The sequence below is a fragment of the Lygodium microphyllum genome, chromosome 25 (assembly GCF_053477565.2).
Source record: "Lygodium microphyllum isolate KBCC chromosome 25, Lygodium_microphyllum_v1.1.10, whole genome shotgun sequence".
NCBI lineage: Eukaryota > Viridiplantae > Streptophyta > Polypodiopsida > Schizaeales > Lygodiaceae > Lygodium > Lygodium microphyllum.
The window spans coordinates 80,598,306-80,616,375 of NC_141159.1; the positions used below are offsets into that span (position 1 = coordinate 80,598,306).

Sequence of the window (18,070 nt, forward strand, 5' to 3'; positions counted from 1 at the left end):
TGATGTAACAGGTATAGGCAATCTATGTCCACAAATGATTTCAAAAGGTGCTTTCTGTGTAGCTGTGTGTGGTGTATTATTGTATGCAAATTGAAGTAAATGCAAGTGTGTATCCCATGTTTGTGGTTTTAAAATTGTATATACACACAAAAGATCTAAAATTGTACTGTTAGTACCTTCTATTTGCCCGTTTGTTTCAGGATGAAATGCAGATGAGAAATCAATCTTTGTACCTAAATTAGCAAAAAAAGTAGTCCAAAAATTATTGCAAAATCTAGAATCATGATCATAAATAATAACTTTTGGCAAACCATGGTTAGTGAAAACAGTCTTTAAAAACAATTGTGCAGCTTAAGATGCAGTTAATGTTTTCTTGCATGGAATGAAATATGCTTGTTTACTAAATCGATCTACAATAGTCCAAATCATATCATGATTAGCTTGGGTGTTAGGTAAACCAGTTATGAAATCCATTGAAATATGTTCCCATGGTCGTTCAGGAATTGGCAAAGACATTAATAAACCATATTGCTTACCATGGTGTTGCTTGACTCTTTGACAAATTAAACACTCTGATACAAAGTAGAAACGTCACATTCCATGTGTGGCTAGCAAAAAACTTCAACCAATGTACGTAAAGTAGAAATAATACCTCTATGGCAGCCTTGATATGGGGAACAATGAATTTTGTGCAACACAAATGATCTAAATGGAACAGTTACACAACCTTGTCTCATTAAACATAAATCTATCAGAATAAGACAACGAATCTATTGAAATCCAGTTATTAGCAACTAATTTATTCCAATCAGCTTGAAAACTGGGGTCTTGGTCATAGGTATCTTTCATAGGGATAAGAGAATCAAAAGATATACTGGAATATTACGGATACTTGGTCTTCTACTTAAGGCATCTGCAATAATATTCTCTTTTCTAGGTCGATATTGGATAAGTGGATGAAAACTTTGAATAAAAGCAACCCATTTGATATGACGGTTAGAGATTTGTGGCTGACTAAGAATATGTTTGATACTTTGTAGTCAGTTTTCATCATGAATTAAAATCCCATTAAATAGTGTTTCCATTGACGTAAGGCTTGTACTACAGCTAACAATTTCTTATCATAGATAGAATACTTCATCTCAGAGGGTTGAAGTTTGCACCTAGAATAATCTATGGGATGTGAATCTTGCATAAGGATAGCTCCGATTCCTGATCCGCTAGCATCAATTACTACTAGAAAGAATGATCTATCAAAGTCAGGTAATTGCAAAACAGGTGCATGTGTTAAAGCATATTTCAGTAAATCAAAAGACTTTTGTTGATTATCAGACCAATGATATACAATACCTTTCTTTAATAATTTCATCAAAGGTAATGCAAGCAATGAAAAATTTCTCACAATTTTTTCGTAAAAGCTAGCAAGACCTAAGAAAGAACGTAGTTCATGCACATTTTTAGGGATTTGGCTTGCTTCTATCTTTTTACGATCAACTTGAATACCATCAAAAGAAACAATATGTCCTAAATATTCAATGTGGGTTTGAAAAATTTCACTCTTTTCAGGGTTAGCATATAATTGATTCTCTTTCAATAATTTGAAAACCAAAGATAAATGTTCATAATGCTCATTCTCATTCTTACTGAAAACCAATATGTCATCAAAGAAAACAATTACACAATGTTGATGCTTCAAAAATATGTGATTTATCATACGACTAAATGTTGCTGGTGCATTAGTCAAACCAAAAGGCATAACATGGAATTCATAATGACCAAATTGAGTTCTAAATTCGGTTTTAAAAATGTCACATGTATCCAATCGTACTTGATGATATCCAGATTTGAGATCTATCTTGCTAAATATTGTGGCCTCTTGTAGTTTATCCATGGGGTCGTCTACCCTAGGGATCGGATATCTATTCTTGACAGTGATCTTATTTAGGGCACGATAGTCAATCCACATCCTATAGGTATTATTTTTATCCTTAACTAGTAGGATAGGGGCACCAAAAGGAGAACTACTGGGCCTAATGAGTCCTCGGGTTAACAACTCTTCAAGTTGAGCTTGGATTTCTTTCTATTCAATTTGATTGTGTCTATAAGGTGCTTTACATGGTGGTTGAGAACCAGGGATTAAATCTATTTTATGATCTTCAAGACGTGTAGGTGGTAAACTAGGTGGCAAGTCAACAACAAAACAATCTTTAAATTGTGAAAGAAATTGTACATGCCTAGGATGCATCTAAGTTTCCTTAGCTGCAATTTCATTCACCCATACTAAATATGATTTTTTACCTTTTCTTAATGCACGTTTAGCCTGTGTGTGGCTAAGCAATGGAAATTTATCAAAGGTGTGCATACCATGGAATGTGATTTGTTTTTCGTTAGAATAAGTTTTCATTGAATGTGTGGAATAATCTATATCGCGATTATATTTGTGACACCAACGCATTCCTAAGATAATGTCACTAGCTTGCAAAGGCACAACTAAGAAATTTATGCGCTCAACATAATCACCAATTTTAATTTCTAAATCATGAACTTCTTGTGTACCATTGTATCTAATGCCTAATAATGCAACCTTTACACGATAATGAGTTGGAATAGTATGTAAATTCAATTCTTTGACCAATTTTGTAAAAATAAAATCATGTGTGCTCCCATCATCATGTGTAAAACAATCTTTTTTTACCATGCATAAGACATTTCATTGTTAATAATGAATGAGGATTTGGCATACGTGGTAAAGTATCTGAAGTAGTACCAATATCATCATCATCTTTCGTGAAATCTAGCATTTCTTCATGGTCTTCATCGTCAATCGCTCCTAAGTAGTTGACGTGAACAGTTGGCTTTTTGGATTGACAGTTCACCGCTAGGTGTCAAGGTTGGTGGCACTTGTAACAAACTATAGGCTTGACTTTGGAAACATTAATGGTAATGGTTGGGAGTTTAGGTATGTTGGGATTTGGCTGAAGAGAATGTTTAGGATTTGGATTTTTGTTTGTTGGTAAAGGAAGATGTCGTATCCAAGGTTTACGGAAAGAAGAAGGAACAAAGTGATTTTGATTGAATCTTTGAAAGTTAGAATTGAATTGCTTTGTACCGAAGTTACCGTGAGTTGGAAATCGTTGTGGTTGCTTCTCTCATCCAATTTTGTCTTTAGCATCATGGGCCAAAGAAATCGCATCCACCAGAGTCGTTGGCTTAAACATGTTCACCTCCGCATAGAAGTGACCAAGTAAACCAGACATATATTTGCACCTGTGGATCGCCTCAGGTACGTCTTCAAGCATTCAAAGTTGCAATAAGGCATTCCAAAAATGCTTGGTCTATTGCGAAATAGGCTCACGATCTCTTTGTTGCAGAAGATCCCATTGTTTGATTGCTTTTTCATGGAATTAAGGTGGAAGAAAATTCTGCAAAAAATTCTTTTGAAAAGCCTCCCAAGTAGTAGGACAATCAATACTCTTGCGGACAACATTCCACCATAACAATGCTCTATCCACTAAATGGTTAGTGACACATTTGAGTTTATCATGGAAGTAATCATCAAACTTACTAATAAAAGCGAGAACAGTTTTTCCGTCACATAGTCCATTAAAAGTACAATATTTGAAATTTATTTTATTTATCTTGGCTTCTTTATTAATAGATTGTGCTTCGAGTTTCGCATCGATCGTACATCGTATAACATCTTCGGATTATTGTGGTCCATCTTGATCGATAGTGGATCGTTGAAGAGTAGCCAGTTGAGCTTACAAAGTTTGGCATGCTCTTCGTTCCTCTTGAAGTTGCATCATAATTAGGTCCAATTTTTGCTCCACCGTTGGTTCCAATAAATCACCTTTGGCCATCAAATCATCCATAGTTTAATCAGACATCATGAAAAATCTCAAACAACCTCACACACTCAAAATCTCATTAGAGGGATGAGCGTAGCTCAAGGTTGGGTTTACAAGGCTTGCTTGTTTTTTTTTAATATGGCTTTTTGCGATCTTTCTTACTTTGTAGGTATAGTAATTGATGAAGGTCTTCTTCCAAATGGGAAATAGACTGCGCATGTCAGTTTGCTTACTGGAAATTGTCTTTGTCAGAGTGTAGGTACGAACAAGGGCTTGCTGAGGCTTTTGAGAGTAGTTCGGGGTAAATTTGGTGTGAACAATTGCTGAGAAGGAGATTGAGGATTGAGTTTTTAAGCCTTAGTAAGCTTAAAACCTTAAGCTTTATAAAATCTTAATAACTTTTGTTTTTTTTAAATCGCCAAGACAAGAGGACGTCGACGGCGGATTCGACGCCTGTCAGTACATACTGACACCGCAGATGATAGAATTTGAAGGGTTAAGCTTCTTATAAAGCTTTTTAAGCTTTATAATCTCCAATTGAATAATGACTAATGAAAGTCTCTGCTTCTCTAAGAAAAAAAAACATATTGATAAAGGCGTTTTCCAAGTGGTCCTCCATCTCCAGAGACTGGTCCTTCACGATCCAACAGCATAGCAAGGGGGTTCTTCACCGCCAGGAACACGTTGGTATTGACGGTTCACTGTAGAGCCCATTCGTTCCACGAGCTTCGCCTTCGTGTGAGATGATAGGAAATTGGAAACCCTTGATCTTAGCTTCGCTCTGATACCACTGGTGTGCAAATCGGATACTGGATGCGTACGTAGCAAGCGCCAAAAGGTCCCCAACAACAAAGAACTCTAGTAACACTCATAAAAAGCAAGAAGAGAGTTTGCACGACATGAGGCAAAAAGAAAAATTGGGTACAATCTCCCCCCATGCCTTGTTGTGAGCACTTCACAAGGCATATACTTATAAATTTATTCATCTCAAAGCTCAAAAATACCCAATTTTACAATTATCATACTTTGGCTTTTGTGTTTGCTTTCGTCCAAATAAAGAATAAAGTGGTTGGGCAACCCAAAAGTCGGGATGTGCCCGAATACAATGTCCAGTAATGAAATATTTAAACCATGGGTCCATGTGCAGACAAAATAATAAATATTTCTCAAGTGCTTCAATAAAAAAGCACGCCTAAATAAATATTAGCACCATACCTTTAATGATAAGACGCGCGCCCATCAAAAATGATAATTTTTTCTAGGTAATCTGAATACACGCTATCGTCCAGTGCTTCCCAACGCCACCACTGCCTACTCTACACATCAACTAAAGCATTCATAATTGTTAGAAAATAATAAAATTAAACTGATAAAAGTAAATATCTAGCCGTCTTCAGCTACAAAATAAATAAATAGGTTGGAACTCTATCCTAACCTTAATTTAATACGAGTGTACTCAAAACTCATAAACATCCATTAATTTAAATATGTATTTTGTGGAATCACCCACGTACACATTAAATTAACATGGCACCCGAAGAGGACAGGCATCCCCATCAACTTCTCGCACAAGGAATCCACCTTGTATACAAGCCCTGGCAAATAAATATAGTTTTACAAAATCCACCGCAAAACCTCACACAATCCACCGTGGAATAAAAAACTCAGGGAATCCACCATGGAATATGCCTCCTGGCATCAATGAAATCAATAGCAAAATACAATTGGAATATGTATGCACATGCATAACAAGCCTACAAGAATAAAGAGGACTAGAATGAGGATAAGAGAAGTTAGAATTTTAAAAAAATGATTTCGAATATTGAAGAGAAGTTCAAATTTTACCAAACTAAATTATGAACCATAAGAGAAACCACTCATTTTACAAAACTAAATTCAAATATTGAAGAAATGTCACTGCACAGACGTGTATTTCTCTAAATTAGTATTACGACAATGAATAACAACATGATTATGGAAAAAATAACAAGTTTTGCAACAATCAAAATTTTATATTCCATTAACACATAAACATTTTCAACTTTTTAATTTGCCAGTCTTATAAGAAATTGGGTTCTCGAAACTATTACATGCAACAATTATCAATGGAAATGAGGTGGTTCATGGTGCTCAATGATAGACTGCACACAAGAAGAAAAGAAGCTTTAAAATCAATACCCATTGATTTGCGTAGATGGTGGGAGATGTTGATACAAATGATGGGGCTCTGACCATTGTTGTACGCATGACACCACTATGAACAAGAATTCCACTATTTATACAAGAATATAGGCCTTATTGAATATGTGTGAAAGTAAACAAGAAATTGAGAAGAAAAGCAAGCAAGTATAGCATAACACAACTTAACCCAACTTCAATGCAAAGACATCATGATAATTGTTAGTAGATTTGTGAGCAGCTCTACAACTTGTCATTGTTGTTGGTGGGGGGGAAGGAAGAGTTATGTTTAGGCAAATCATTAGTTGTTTCACCACTATATTTAATCATTGACAAGAGCAAAATACTATTTTGAAAGTATCCTACCATAGTGTTAAACTAAATTTGCAAAGATCCCATTACAATAATGCCTATTCTTCATAACCTAGTTTGGTTGTGAGATTGATGAGATATTACTTGTATCAATCTAAGGCAAGTTTTCTACCATTGCATTCAAAGATTTATAGACCAATGATGTTGCTTCTTTTTTCTAGACCAAAACTTATAGCATTAAATTGAACCACATGCTCATTATAGACATTCACCAACACCTTATTCACCTCAATGTGAGAGGAAATTTTAAAACAATATCTAGCAATCAATTCGTAAGGACCATACACCTATAGAATGAAAACAATGGCAATAATGGCAAGAGAGATGTTAATAACAATGTTCACGGCAACAACGATTTACAACAACAACAATAATAAATGTAGTGTGAAGGCATGCTTGAAGGGTACATGATTTCAACTCTAACATGTGCTATTTGACAAAGTTTTAGAGCATTTATCACAAAATGAAGACTTTTAGGTATTAGAATGCATGCCCAAGAGAAAGGTAAGAGCCATGCAAGAGAATTGAAAATGACACATGCAAGTGCCAAAGAGTACCCTTAGAATTGCATAGATGGTGCAAGACACGAAGGTGGATGAGGAAGCTCAAATTTTCTCCACGATGATGCTGCTACAAACTCAAACAACTGCAATGAGTATTGTTAGAGCCATACACACTGCAATGGTGGAGACTACAAGCAAGTACAAGGGGGTTTAAAAATCTTGATGGAAGATAATAGGGAAGGGGGATGCATAATCACTATGAAGAGTTGATTGCCAATTTGGATATTGAAGATGACAATGCATCGAAGGTAGGAGGGAATAGCAATAGTGAGTTTCATCATTTTGAAGGCTCGATGTTGAGGTACATGTTGGCTACATGCCAAGCATAAGAGGAAAGACCATCGTGAAGCCCAAGCAATTGTGGGCTCCATGCCAAAGGTTCTTGTCCCAAATCAAGGAAAAGAAGATGAAGGTGCTAATATTGGAAGGGGGGGATTTGGGGCGCACCCCTACACATGTCCTAGGCTACAAGGGGGTTTTGGGGGGGCAAGACCTAGAAACCCCCTCCCCCCCCCCCCCCCCAAACAAAAAGTGTGAACTACCCCCATGATAACCACAAAGGTCCATGTAGTGTGTTTGTCATTTGGATTACACGTGGAGAGAGAGAGAGAGAGAGAGAGAGAGAGAGAGTGTGTGTGTGTGTGTGTGTGTGTGTGTGTGTGTGCGCGCACGTGCATGTGGGGGGGGGGGGGGGGTGTCAAGGGGAGAACCTATGAGCTCAAACTTGGTCCAAGGGATAGGTCAAACTCTCCCACTATGTAGATGGGGATGGACTCTATGCATAATTTGGCATTATGAGTTTCCTCTCAATCAAGAATGTCTCAATGGCACCTTTGGTTCTGCCCACAACAACAACACATAGTGAGCATCTCTCAAGCTTCCAACTGTTTTTGCCCATATAAACAACCACTCGAATGAGAGACTACCTCAATGCAGGGCTTCCTCCATCCCTCTCATGAATGTTGACTCTACTAATGGCACTATTGCAAAGGAGGTCAAAGACAAGGGAAGGGCTTTGAGTCATCTCATCTGGGTAAAGGGAGTGGCCTTCTTAGGAGTAGAAGCCAAGCTCTCAGTGGACAAGGGGACCATAGAGCAGAGGTTCAATGCACAAGGGGCCTAGTAGCTATTCTTATGAGGGGGGTGTTGGGGGGTTTTCAAAAGGCTTTTTTTAAAAACCAAAAACCCCCCAATGTCACATGGGGGGGTTTCTAGTGTTTCTCCAAAGGAAACCCTTTCCCATTTTTGGGAGAAGGCTTCAAGGCCCATCTCCACCATCCCAAATTTGGGGAAAATTAGTTTTTTTGGAGTGGGAAGGTTTTCAAAAACTCCCTATGTGTCCTAAATTTGCTTTTGGAAATGGAAACCTCTCTAGAAGATTGTTTTCTCTATTGGAAACCCATGCATGAACAACTCCCTAGAGAAGCTACTATATGATTTTTTAGAGAAAAAAGACAAAGAGGGGGTCAAAAGGATGCCAACTTTAGAGGGAGAGAAAATGGGGATCAATTTAAGACTCCCACTTTTGCTAGAGAGAAAATAGTGGTACATTAAAAATTCCCACTTGCTATATAAATGGATTCCAATCCAAATCATCAAAGCCTCCCCCTAGCCATAAACGTTTGGATAGCCTAGTTTAAGTTCAAGGATAGGATTATCCTTAACTCTAATCCCAATATCTTGCTACCTTGGGCTGCATGTGACTCTATCTGGTTCAATTTTTTTTGTGGTTCACTCTTACTAACCTCTTGGATGTGGGGTGGAAGCTCTATAAGAAAGGGATTCAATTGTGAGAGGATCTCTAGGCAACCCAAGTGATTGGATTAGTCTGGATAGGGTCAAGGTAATCCGTAAACTCAAAAGGGAAGATGTGGTGGTCCTCACACAAAGGATCAGCCAATGACCCCTTGGCCTTCCTAAAGCCATACAAATTAAGGGCAGTTTAATATTAGCATGTATCCTAGGAAAATGGCTTACCCCTCCTCCCCTTGCCTAAGATGCCAACACTGAACCACAAACTCAATGAAAAATGGCACATCAATTAGGATTCATACCAATTGGGATTTAGATTTACACATTTATGGTCAAGGACCATCCCTGCAATAAAATCCATCCTATTATGGTCAATTCTTCATCAAGGCCTTTTGATGTGGGAGAGAGCTTTAAAACCTTATATTGGAGATAGCAAATGCCCACATTGCAAAACTAAAACGGAATCAGTAACTCATCTATTAATGAATTGCAAGTACAACTTATACAAATTCTTACAATGGACTACTAAATATTTTCATCCTGCAGTGATTAGTTGGAAGGAAATGTTGTTGGGGGAGGCCAATGGCCTTCCAACAAGAATCTAGACTTTCATTAGGAATCGCTTCCTTTGGGCCATATGGCTTCAAAGAACCAATACTATCTACAAAGCTGAATTTGATTCTCATTACATTCTCTAAAATTTGCCTTCGTACAACAAATTGCTTAGGTTGAAAAGGGGATAATTATTCAAGCCACCAAAAATAATGTAAATGTTAAGATGTTAAGAAGAGAAAAGCTACATAAGATCAACATACACAAGAAGCCTCGGGTCGGTTGATAGCAATAGCTTCATCTTGGAGGCCATTTAGGATGCTGCTTGTTGCTACTGAAGTTCTATATCTTCCTACATAGAATGTTGGCCTAATTCCCTCACTATCTAAATAATGGTCTACTCAACCCCTCTTGTCTTTGTGCACAAAAACTATGTTAAAGTTTTTAGATTGTTTTGTCCCTATCCCATCTTACCACTTTAACTCTCTCTCTCCAACATGAACTACATCCCCTGGCTAAGTAGTTGCAGATATTGAAATATGGCATAAACGTATTGGACATGCAAATGTGTAAAGACTGAAATTAATGCAATCCAGAGGATTGGTTACAGGGTTGCCTTCTGTTAGAGTTGCAGAATTGCATAAAGTCTATGAAGCATGCCAGTTTGGTAAGCAGGCAAGACAAACCTTCTCGCATGACAGAGAAGTGAGTAGAAAAATAATTGATGTAGTGCATATAGATGTTTGGAGGCCTGCACAAAATGTTTCTCTTGTGGTAGCAAATACTTTGTTACATTTATTAATGACTGTTCAAGGAAGTTATGGGTATACTTCATGAATGAAAAGAGTGATGTGTTTGAGCATTTCAAATCTTTTAAGGCAGCTGTTGAAACAGAAGCATGCTTAAAAAGCCTCTTTTTGGGTGGTTCTATTGTAAATATTTTTCACTTTTAATATTACATCTTGCGACCTTTCTACAAACAAAAAAATCTCAAATTAATCCAAACACGCCCATTGAGTGTGTGTGTGTGTGTGTGTGTGTGTGTGTGTGTGTGTGAACGAGCGAGCAAGTGAGAGACTACATTTGTATAGAGGTGGGCCTAATGTGAGCTAGTGCTTGCTTTTTTGAAAGCTTCTTAAACTCCTTTTTCATAGATGGGTGGAGGTGATCCATAATAAGCTCTATTCTTTGAAACAATAAAAATTGATCAGACGTAATTTTAAAGGTTTGGTACTCCTATAACGTCACCGCATAGGATAAGGTTTGACAACCCTACTCTCCTTACCTTGGTGCTCAAGGTCAATAGACTATACAATATGAGAATATAGAATAGAAATAGTTGTAGATGCTTGTCAAACGAGAAGTAATAAATTTTGCACTCAAAATAAAGGATATATTTGACAAGGATAAAAATAGACTTTTCTTTTGTTAGAGAAATGTTTTTCAAAAGGTTAACAATGTAAACCATCCCTTCCTCATGCCAACACGTAACTAACTTCCTATAAAAATTCATTATGTGAATTGTCCATATATGGATGCCACCCACCATGCACAACAATCAACACTCACATCTACAAGAATGATGAGTCTTGCAAGATTAAGGCAACCCAACTTCAATTCAAATGCTCGTACGTGAAATCAAATGGATAAGTGATGGAACCCCACAAAAATAATAACTCAAAAGATGCCACAACTACTTGCACAACAATGCCTTGGTGATAGAAATAGCATTCCTCTATCTATAACTATGCACTTTTGTTGGTCAAACACTTGAAGTTGCTCAACTTTTATACCTCCCTATTCATTGGAAAAGAGTCACGAGAAGGTTGTTACTTTGCCACAATCCCCAAGAAGGGTACATGAACAAAATTTGTAAGAGTAAGGATGTGTGCAAGTAAATCTACTTGTGCCAGTTTATGTATTCAAGTGTACTTACCTTGTGCAAGGTACAACTTATTCTAGCGAACCCTAACACCATTGATCTCACTGGAGTCCAAAGAAAGGGGCAATGTGCCAATTTATGGACTCGTGTGTGTGTGTGGAGACATGCACAAAATTACTTTCTTCCATCAAGTCTCAAGTGCAAACTATGGTATAATCTCGATTCCATCATTGCATGTGATGCTTCCAAGTGCGAGTCCACACACCACACATGCAAATCAAAAGACTTACATGTGTGGGTGTGAGTGTGGGTTTGGGTGTGTGGTCTACAACAATGTTTGTGAAAAACTTTTGTGACTCATTTTTTGGGAGAAAAATACAATATTCACGGACTGTGCACCTAAAATGTCCCAAAAATAGCTCATTTTCATTATATTTCATCAAGCAAAACTTGAATTTCAACACATTTGTTAATATCCCATGGAGAAAATTCCGACAAATTTTTGTCAACAATGATCTAAAGGGTCATTTGAACTCTTTAGGCAAAACCGTTGGGAGCTTTAAAGTGCTGACTCCTCTACTTTTTCTTTGCTACTTTACCCTTAAAAGGAGGTGTAAAAAATTCTACCCTACACTCTTTTTTCTAATATGGAAGGTTACCCTTGCAAGTTAGAGCACTGAAAAGTATACTCACATTTTCCTTCAAAAGATAATATAGGGCTTACCCTTGAAAACCAAGGCTTGAAGAGTTTTTGAGAGACGCTCTGACACTAATCTCGGGAAAAAGCATTTGGGATGAGGGTGCCAGTATTATGGCAACCACTGACTGCGCCTTCCAAAGTGCGTGAGCTAATGCAAATATCTCGACAAGAGGCATTTTCAAAATGGTGCACCTCATACAGCACTCTTAGCCCATGATGGCCATTCCTCCATATTCATTTTTTCTGCTTCCAATTAATCATCTAGGCGAGATGAAACCTATCATACTATGGCTTGAGCTCTAATGCCAACCATGGCCATATACCTTTACTTTTGTCCACCTCTCAGGACTCTAGCTAGAGCAAATGTACCTCCTGTTTGGATATCTTTTGGCATTGACAAAATTGTCAATGCAGGGGATAGGCAGCACAAAATCTGATAAAAAATCATAGGAGTACTGTTCTCTCATGCATGACCCTTCAGCTGTCCCCATCAACCCTTCGTTCCAAAATGTGGCTCCGAGGGAACATCCCGTTCGAGAAGTTAAGAAAAAAGAGATAGATGTATGTTTGGAAAAAATAACATTGCTCTTTAACTAATACTGCTCACATCCAGGCTATTGCCTCAGATGTTCATCTAAGGCTTTAAGCTTCACCACTCCTCTTTTTCCATATCTTGGCTCAAATACGCCCATGCACACCCACACTGTTGTTTAGGGCCGGGACACATGCTGGTCAATTGACCTGCATGAGTCTATTCAGACTGCGAAACAGTTGGTGTGGCCTATTAACTTGACTGACTTCATCTCCTGCAAAAATGGAACTGGTCACAGTGAACAAAATAGCTTCAAACATAGTAAATGCTCAACTAACTAGCACCAGTACTGTTGAGGTGTTCATCAGCAATTGGCAACGCAGCCATTCCAAGCTCAGAATGGATCTTCTCTCAGCTCCTCCAATGCATTCACCCAATATATATAGCCAAGTTATTGAGACGTATGATTTGCAGGTGGCAATGTTGTAACAACTGTATGAAATGTTATAACAAGCACTATGCCTGCTAGCAATGAGAAACTTGAACATGAAAATGCATCGACATGTGAATGCTGACTAGAGAAAATACATTTGTGATGAACCCCAAGTACAAAGCTGAAATCGCACATTGACAGTACACTTGGAACATACAGTAAACTGAGACTTCACTGCAAAAATAGCTTGGATTGATATGTTAATACAGGAGGCATGGAATATAAAATACAAGAGATAAGGATGACTAGGAAGAGCATCAGACGATAGTCTTGTCACTTTCCAGGTATAACGAGCATATCACCAGCATAGATCTCATCTCCAGACAGTCCATTGGCAGCCTTTAGTGCATCCAATGAAATCTACAAAACCACAGAACACATCTTGGCATTAGATATACTAACCACCTTAGGCATCTGGCAGCTTCAGAAAATTCCTGAATGCATGTCATGAAAGAACCACAGGAAACCTGATAATAAGCTAATCAAAGGCATGTCTAGCAGAATTGATCTAAAAGTAGGGCCCAGTTAGAACCTAATGCAAGCCATGGCTATTTGCATGTGTCAATGGATATTTCATAATGAATACGGCATATATCTCATATCATAAGCTGCCATAACAAAACCTGCCATCCCTATTCTCGAGTTGAATTCATTGGCACAAGGCCTGCATGCAGTACAACAAGCCACAATGTACAGCAAAAAATCATAAAGTAAACGGATTACGCTCCAAGCATAAGCAACAGACAGCCATGTGGTACTCACCCCGTACTTTCCTGAAATCCCCCAAAGCGTATCCCCTTTTTGTATATGGTAACTCTGAGGCTTCTTGGATTTCCAATTGCTTTCTGTCTTCTTCCCTAAGCCAAAGAAGAACCATGGCTTGTCATCAACCTCAGCTGTATCAGGATGGGCATCTGAGCTCCTCGCAGCATCCTCCTGTACTTATGTTCAGGTACATGTAAATAGGAGAGGGCTTAGGTGTCTACCATCAACAGAAGAACACTTCACCAACTTCGATGCACGTATATGATCAAAAACTCCATTATTACAAAGTTGATATAATACACCATGCTTGAAAACATTAAAGCATAATAGATCACGTGCAAGCCCATACTATAGTTTTACACCTACTTTAGAGGCAATGCTTTGAACCTCATCAACAGCATGCCTTACGTCCAAAGAAAATCCAGGCTGACTGAGGTGAGAGATACCACTGATCACCTGCCATTTTTTAGTGATATTTGCAGAGCAGGCACTAGTAATGACGTCACTAGATACATACCAAGTTGTTTTCTTGAAAATTACAAGGTCAAACTCCTGTAGGACTTAATATTTTCTCATGAATTTGTTGGCCACAATTTACTTTGCCCTTTTGGACAATCTTTATTGTGTTTGCTTTACAGAAACTAGATCCTTTTCTTAAACAGCATTAAAGTATATAGCAACTCCTTGAAATGTCAGCTGTTGAGAACCTTTTTCAAAAGTCCACTGGTGAAGATGAGCTACAGTGACCACTCTAGCTAGGGCCAAAAGCTAAGTATTTGGCTGTTTAAAATGGTTGGTCCAAATCTCTTCATGTAACTGAGTTTCCTGACTAGAAGCCCTTGAAGTTTATTCATGAATGTACCTCCACGCTTTTTATATTAAGTATCCCATTTACAATCGGTCTGTAAATTAAAGACTTGCTCCTAACATACAATCACATCAACAAAAGATGCTGGTCTACATGAAGAGCTCAGTTGCAACAGGTTAGCAGATTGAAAGCGAAAATCTCTTGCATAGATCTATGTGAGCATTTGTTGAGTCTGATTGAGGGATAAGAAGTAGGAAAAGAAACTGCTCTTGAAAATGCATTCACATTACTGACAAATAAGGCTGCTGAAAAAACTGACTTCTAACTTGATCACTGGAGAAATTGACTTTTCACTTGATCACTTCAACACAGATGGGAATGAGTAGATGCAAACTAGATTCAACATAAGTGCGTCGTGAACACATGGAAGAGTCAAATGTAAGATAGGCACATTTCCAAAATAAGAGGACAAAACAAGATTCATACAGTTGACCTTAGACGTAAAGATATGCTCTATGGGTGGTTGTATGTGTGGACTGAGATCTTCACTGGATAGAAATGCAACTAAATGAAATTGTGACTTCAAAAGGGCATACCTACATTTGACAACTGTCAAGACTGTTTTTTGCTATTTTGCCCATCAAAACAAGGAAAAAAAAATTGCATCAGTGAAATGACACAACTTGATAAAGATCTTGCCAGTCATATTACACTGATGTTATGTATACCGTCCTAGATTTCCAGACAGTAGGAGGCGTAATCCAGATAAATGAGTAGATACTTTCAAAAACTTACACGACAAGTTTTTGGGCATTTTCCTATGTGGAAAAAGGGGTTCTTTTCCCTTGTTTTTCCCTCTGGTGTTCAACATCACAAGCTTCTGCTCAGGAGGCACCCCATATCTGGCTAGGTACGACAGAGGGCAGGGGCAGGGCCTGCACGCCCGGGTTCTGCTCCCAACCACACCTAGCTAGGTATGTGCTCCCTCCCTGGCAAAAGCTCATGATACTGATGGATTGACAATGAGGGAATTATAGTGGGAATCTTGCGTTGGTAGTCACATGAAATACTAGGCGTCTTGTCAATTTTGGGTGCCAGGGCTCTCAAAATGTGGATGAGAGGTTTCAAAGCGGCCCCGGAACCACATTACCTAGCGTTTTCTGCAGCAAGGAAAGCTACATTCAAACAAGAAGGGACCCGGCAAAAGCGAGAGAGAACCTACCCGGTGCTCCTCCGCAAGGGCTTTCGGGTGGGCATCGAGCTCCTCGTGGATGCGCCATTCCTCGGGGGGCTGCTCCTCCGGCTCGGGGACGACAAAGTCGGGCCGATCGCCGTAGTAGGCTTCGATCAGAGCATCTTCTTCTTTTCTGGCCTTGACAGACTTGTAAAAGGTCCAGGCGAGCCCTGTGGCTGCGACGATGGCAGCAGCTTTGGCGACGGGCCTCTCTTTCCCACCCTTGCTGCTGCCTTTTCCGGGGTCGCCTGCTCCGGCAGACATTCTAGAACTTTTACGAGAACGATGGCCTCAGAAGGGAGAGACTCACCTTCACAAAAAGAGTGATTGATGCCTTGCATGGCAATGACAGAACTTTGAGAGTGTGTGAGTGTGTGTCTTTGTGTCACTTTATGTGTGTATGTATGTGTGTGTGTGAGGCTGTGAGGCTGTGAGGCCAGCTGTCACATTATGGAAAAGTTAAAAAGTGTAATCAACTCTACACCACAAACTTTAAGATTGCCAAGGGGGCCCCCTTGCTCCAACTTGTATGGATGACTCATGAGATATTTTGATGGTGGACCGTGGCCAAATCTAAGAGCCAGGCCACACCCAAGTAAAGTTTTTACTTGTACAAGTTTATAAAGTCAAGTTTAGTAGCATGTAGTCGGTTTTTTTGACTACTCTTAACTTTATGGTACTTAGGGAGTTTATAGAGTGCCTTCTAAGGTTTGTCTCACCTCCCTTAAGCATGTAGTTACAAGAATAAAGGTATCGCAACTACATAGTTGTAAACTCGACCTACACCCCCCCATTTCCAACTAGGAGAGAGAGATTTTGTGTAGCCATTTAGATGGCAAAGAGAGAGAGAGGTGAGAGAATACAAAACCTACCAATGAATGACTGCCATGTTATTTTAACTCCAACTAATTCACTAAGTACCTCCATTTTCGGAGATATTGCATCAACTACAAAAGTCCTCACACAAAAGTTAAGTGTGGTTAAGTAAGCCATCCACGCGCTATTAAACTTAGCTACATAGACTTGTGGAAGTAAGAGCCAAGACACACCTAGGCAAATTCGACTTCCACAAGTCTATGTAGCTAAGTTTAATAGTGCGTGGACAACTTACTTGACCACACTTGACTTTTGTGTCAGGACTTTTGGAGTTGATAGAGTACCTCCAAAAATGGAGGTACTTCTTGAACTAGCTAGAGTTAAAATGGCATGGCAATCATCATTGGTAGGTTTTGCATCTCTCTCCTTAAGTCTCCTTTCTCTCACCTCTTTCTCTCTCCCCTTTGAACAAATGCAACAATCTCTCTCTCCTAGTTGGCAACAGTGGGGTCCAAGTCAAGTTTGCAACTATGTGGTTGTGATACATTTACTCATATAACTAGACACCCAATTCAATGGATTGGGGCATGGCAAAACTCTTAAATTTGTGTCCATGAACTTGGAGAAGTGTAAAAACTTAGGAATCAGAGAAATCTAAAGACTTTGGAATCATTGATTTGTGGAAATAGTGTTCTCTCTTCTGAAGACATTTTTCCGCTCTATAGGTCACCTCTCTCACTTTTCTCTAAACAACTTTCTCTCACCTTGAACACACTCTCTTGCCTTACTAACATAAGTGGGGTCCTTGCATAGCGAATGTGTGGGTGGCCCTAGTGTCTTCACTCTCACTTTTACTCATTATAAAATTTAAAACTTGGAAGGGATAGAACGAGACCAAAATTGTTGAAAATGGTAATATCATTGATCATTGCTACATCGGAATTTCCACCATTAATTGAGTTTATTTGTGAGCTCAAGTACCAGATCTAGTATGGGTAGAAGTCTTAGTCTATTCGCCCATCCGAAATCCTCCAAAGTGTTGAGAAATAGACAAATGATGTATGCTCCAGGAAGAGATGTCCTAAATCCCATATGCACAGTGAGGATAGTGGAACAACTCAACTTTTATAAAGCATTGTACTTGACTATCACTTTCATAATGATGAATACAATATCATGATGCTTTCCTCTTGCAGTTATTGTCATTGTTAGTCCAATACACAAGATTGTCTTTATGAGTCCAAGCTTCCATCTTGGAACCCAATTCACTTATGTAACAATTGTCTACTCATTGTCTATGCCAACATGAATTTAGTCTTCATCTTCCAACCTCCATAGCTCCTGCCATGCTCTAGATCTGACATTTGAACATGGTATTAGAGCTCAACTAAGCATGGTCAACTTCTTACTCTGCTTCTCCAGCTCCCTTTCACTTTTGCCCAGCTTGGTATCAACTCAAGTCTTTATTTCCTACTCTAGCTTCACCTTCACCTTCATTGGAGCTTTCATGGCTACCATAGATAACAATCCCGTGTCTACTTGCAGCACCTAGATCTCCCTCCACAGTCAATATCT

The 18,070-nt window shown here is 38.8% G+C and overlaps 1 protein-coding gene across 1 annotated transcript; it reads right to left on the reverse strand.

Annotated features, from left to right (window-relative positions):
- Nucleotides 1-13,042: 13,042 nt before the first annotated feature.
- LOC148014424 (uncharacterized) lies at nt 13,043-16,053 on the reverse strand. The gene is made up of 3 exons (XM_087666977.1): nt 15,668-16,053; nt 13,635-13,808; nt 13,043-13,232 (listed from the first exon to the last, which is right to left on the reverse strand). Exons 1-3 carry the CDS (start codon nt 15,941-15,943, stop codon nt 13,146-13,148), a joined length of 537 nt encoding a protein of 178 aa, XP_087523103.1. The 5' UTR covers nt 15,944-16,053; the 3' UTR covers nt 13,043-13,145.
- Nucleotides 16,054-18,070: the final 2,017 nt, after the last annotated feature.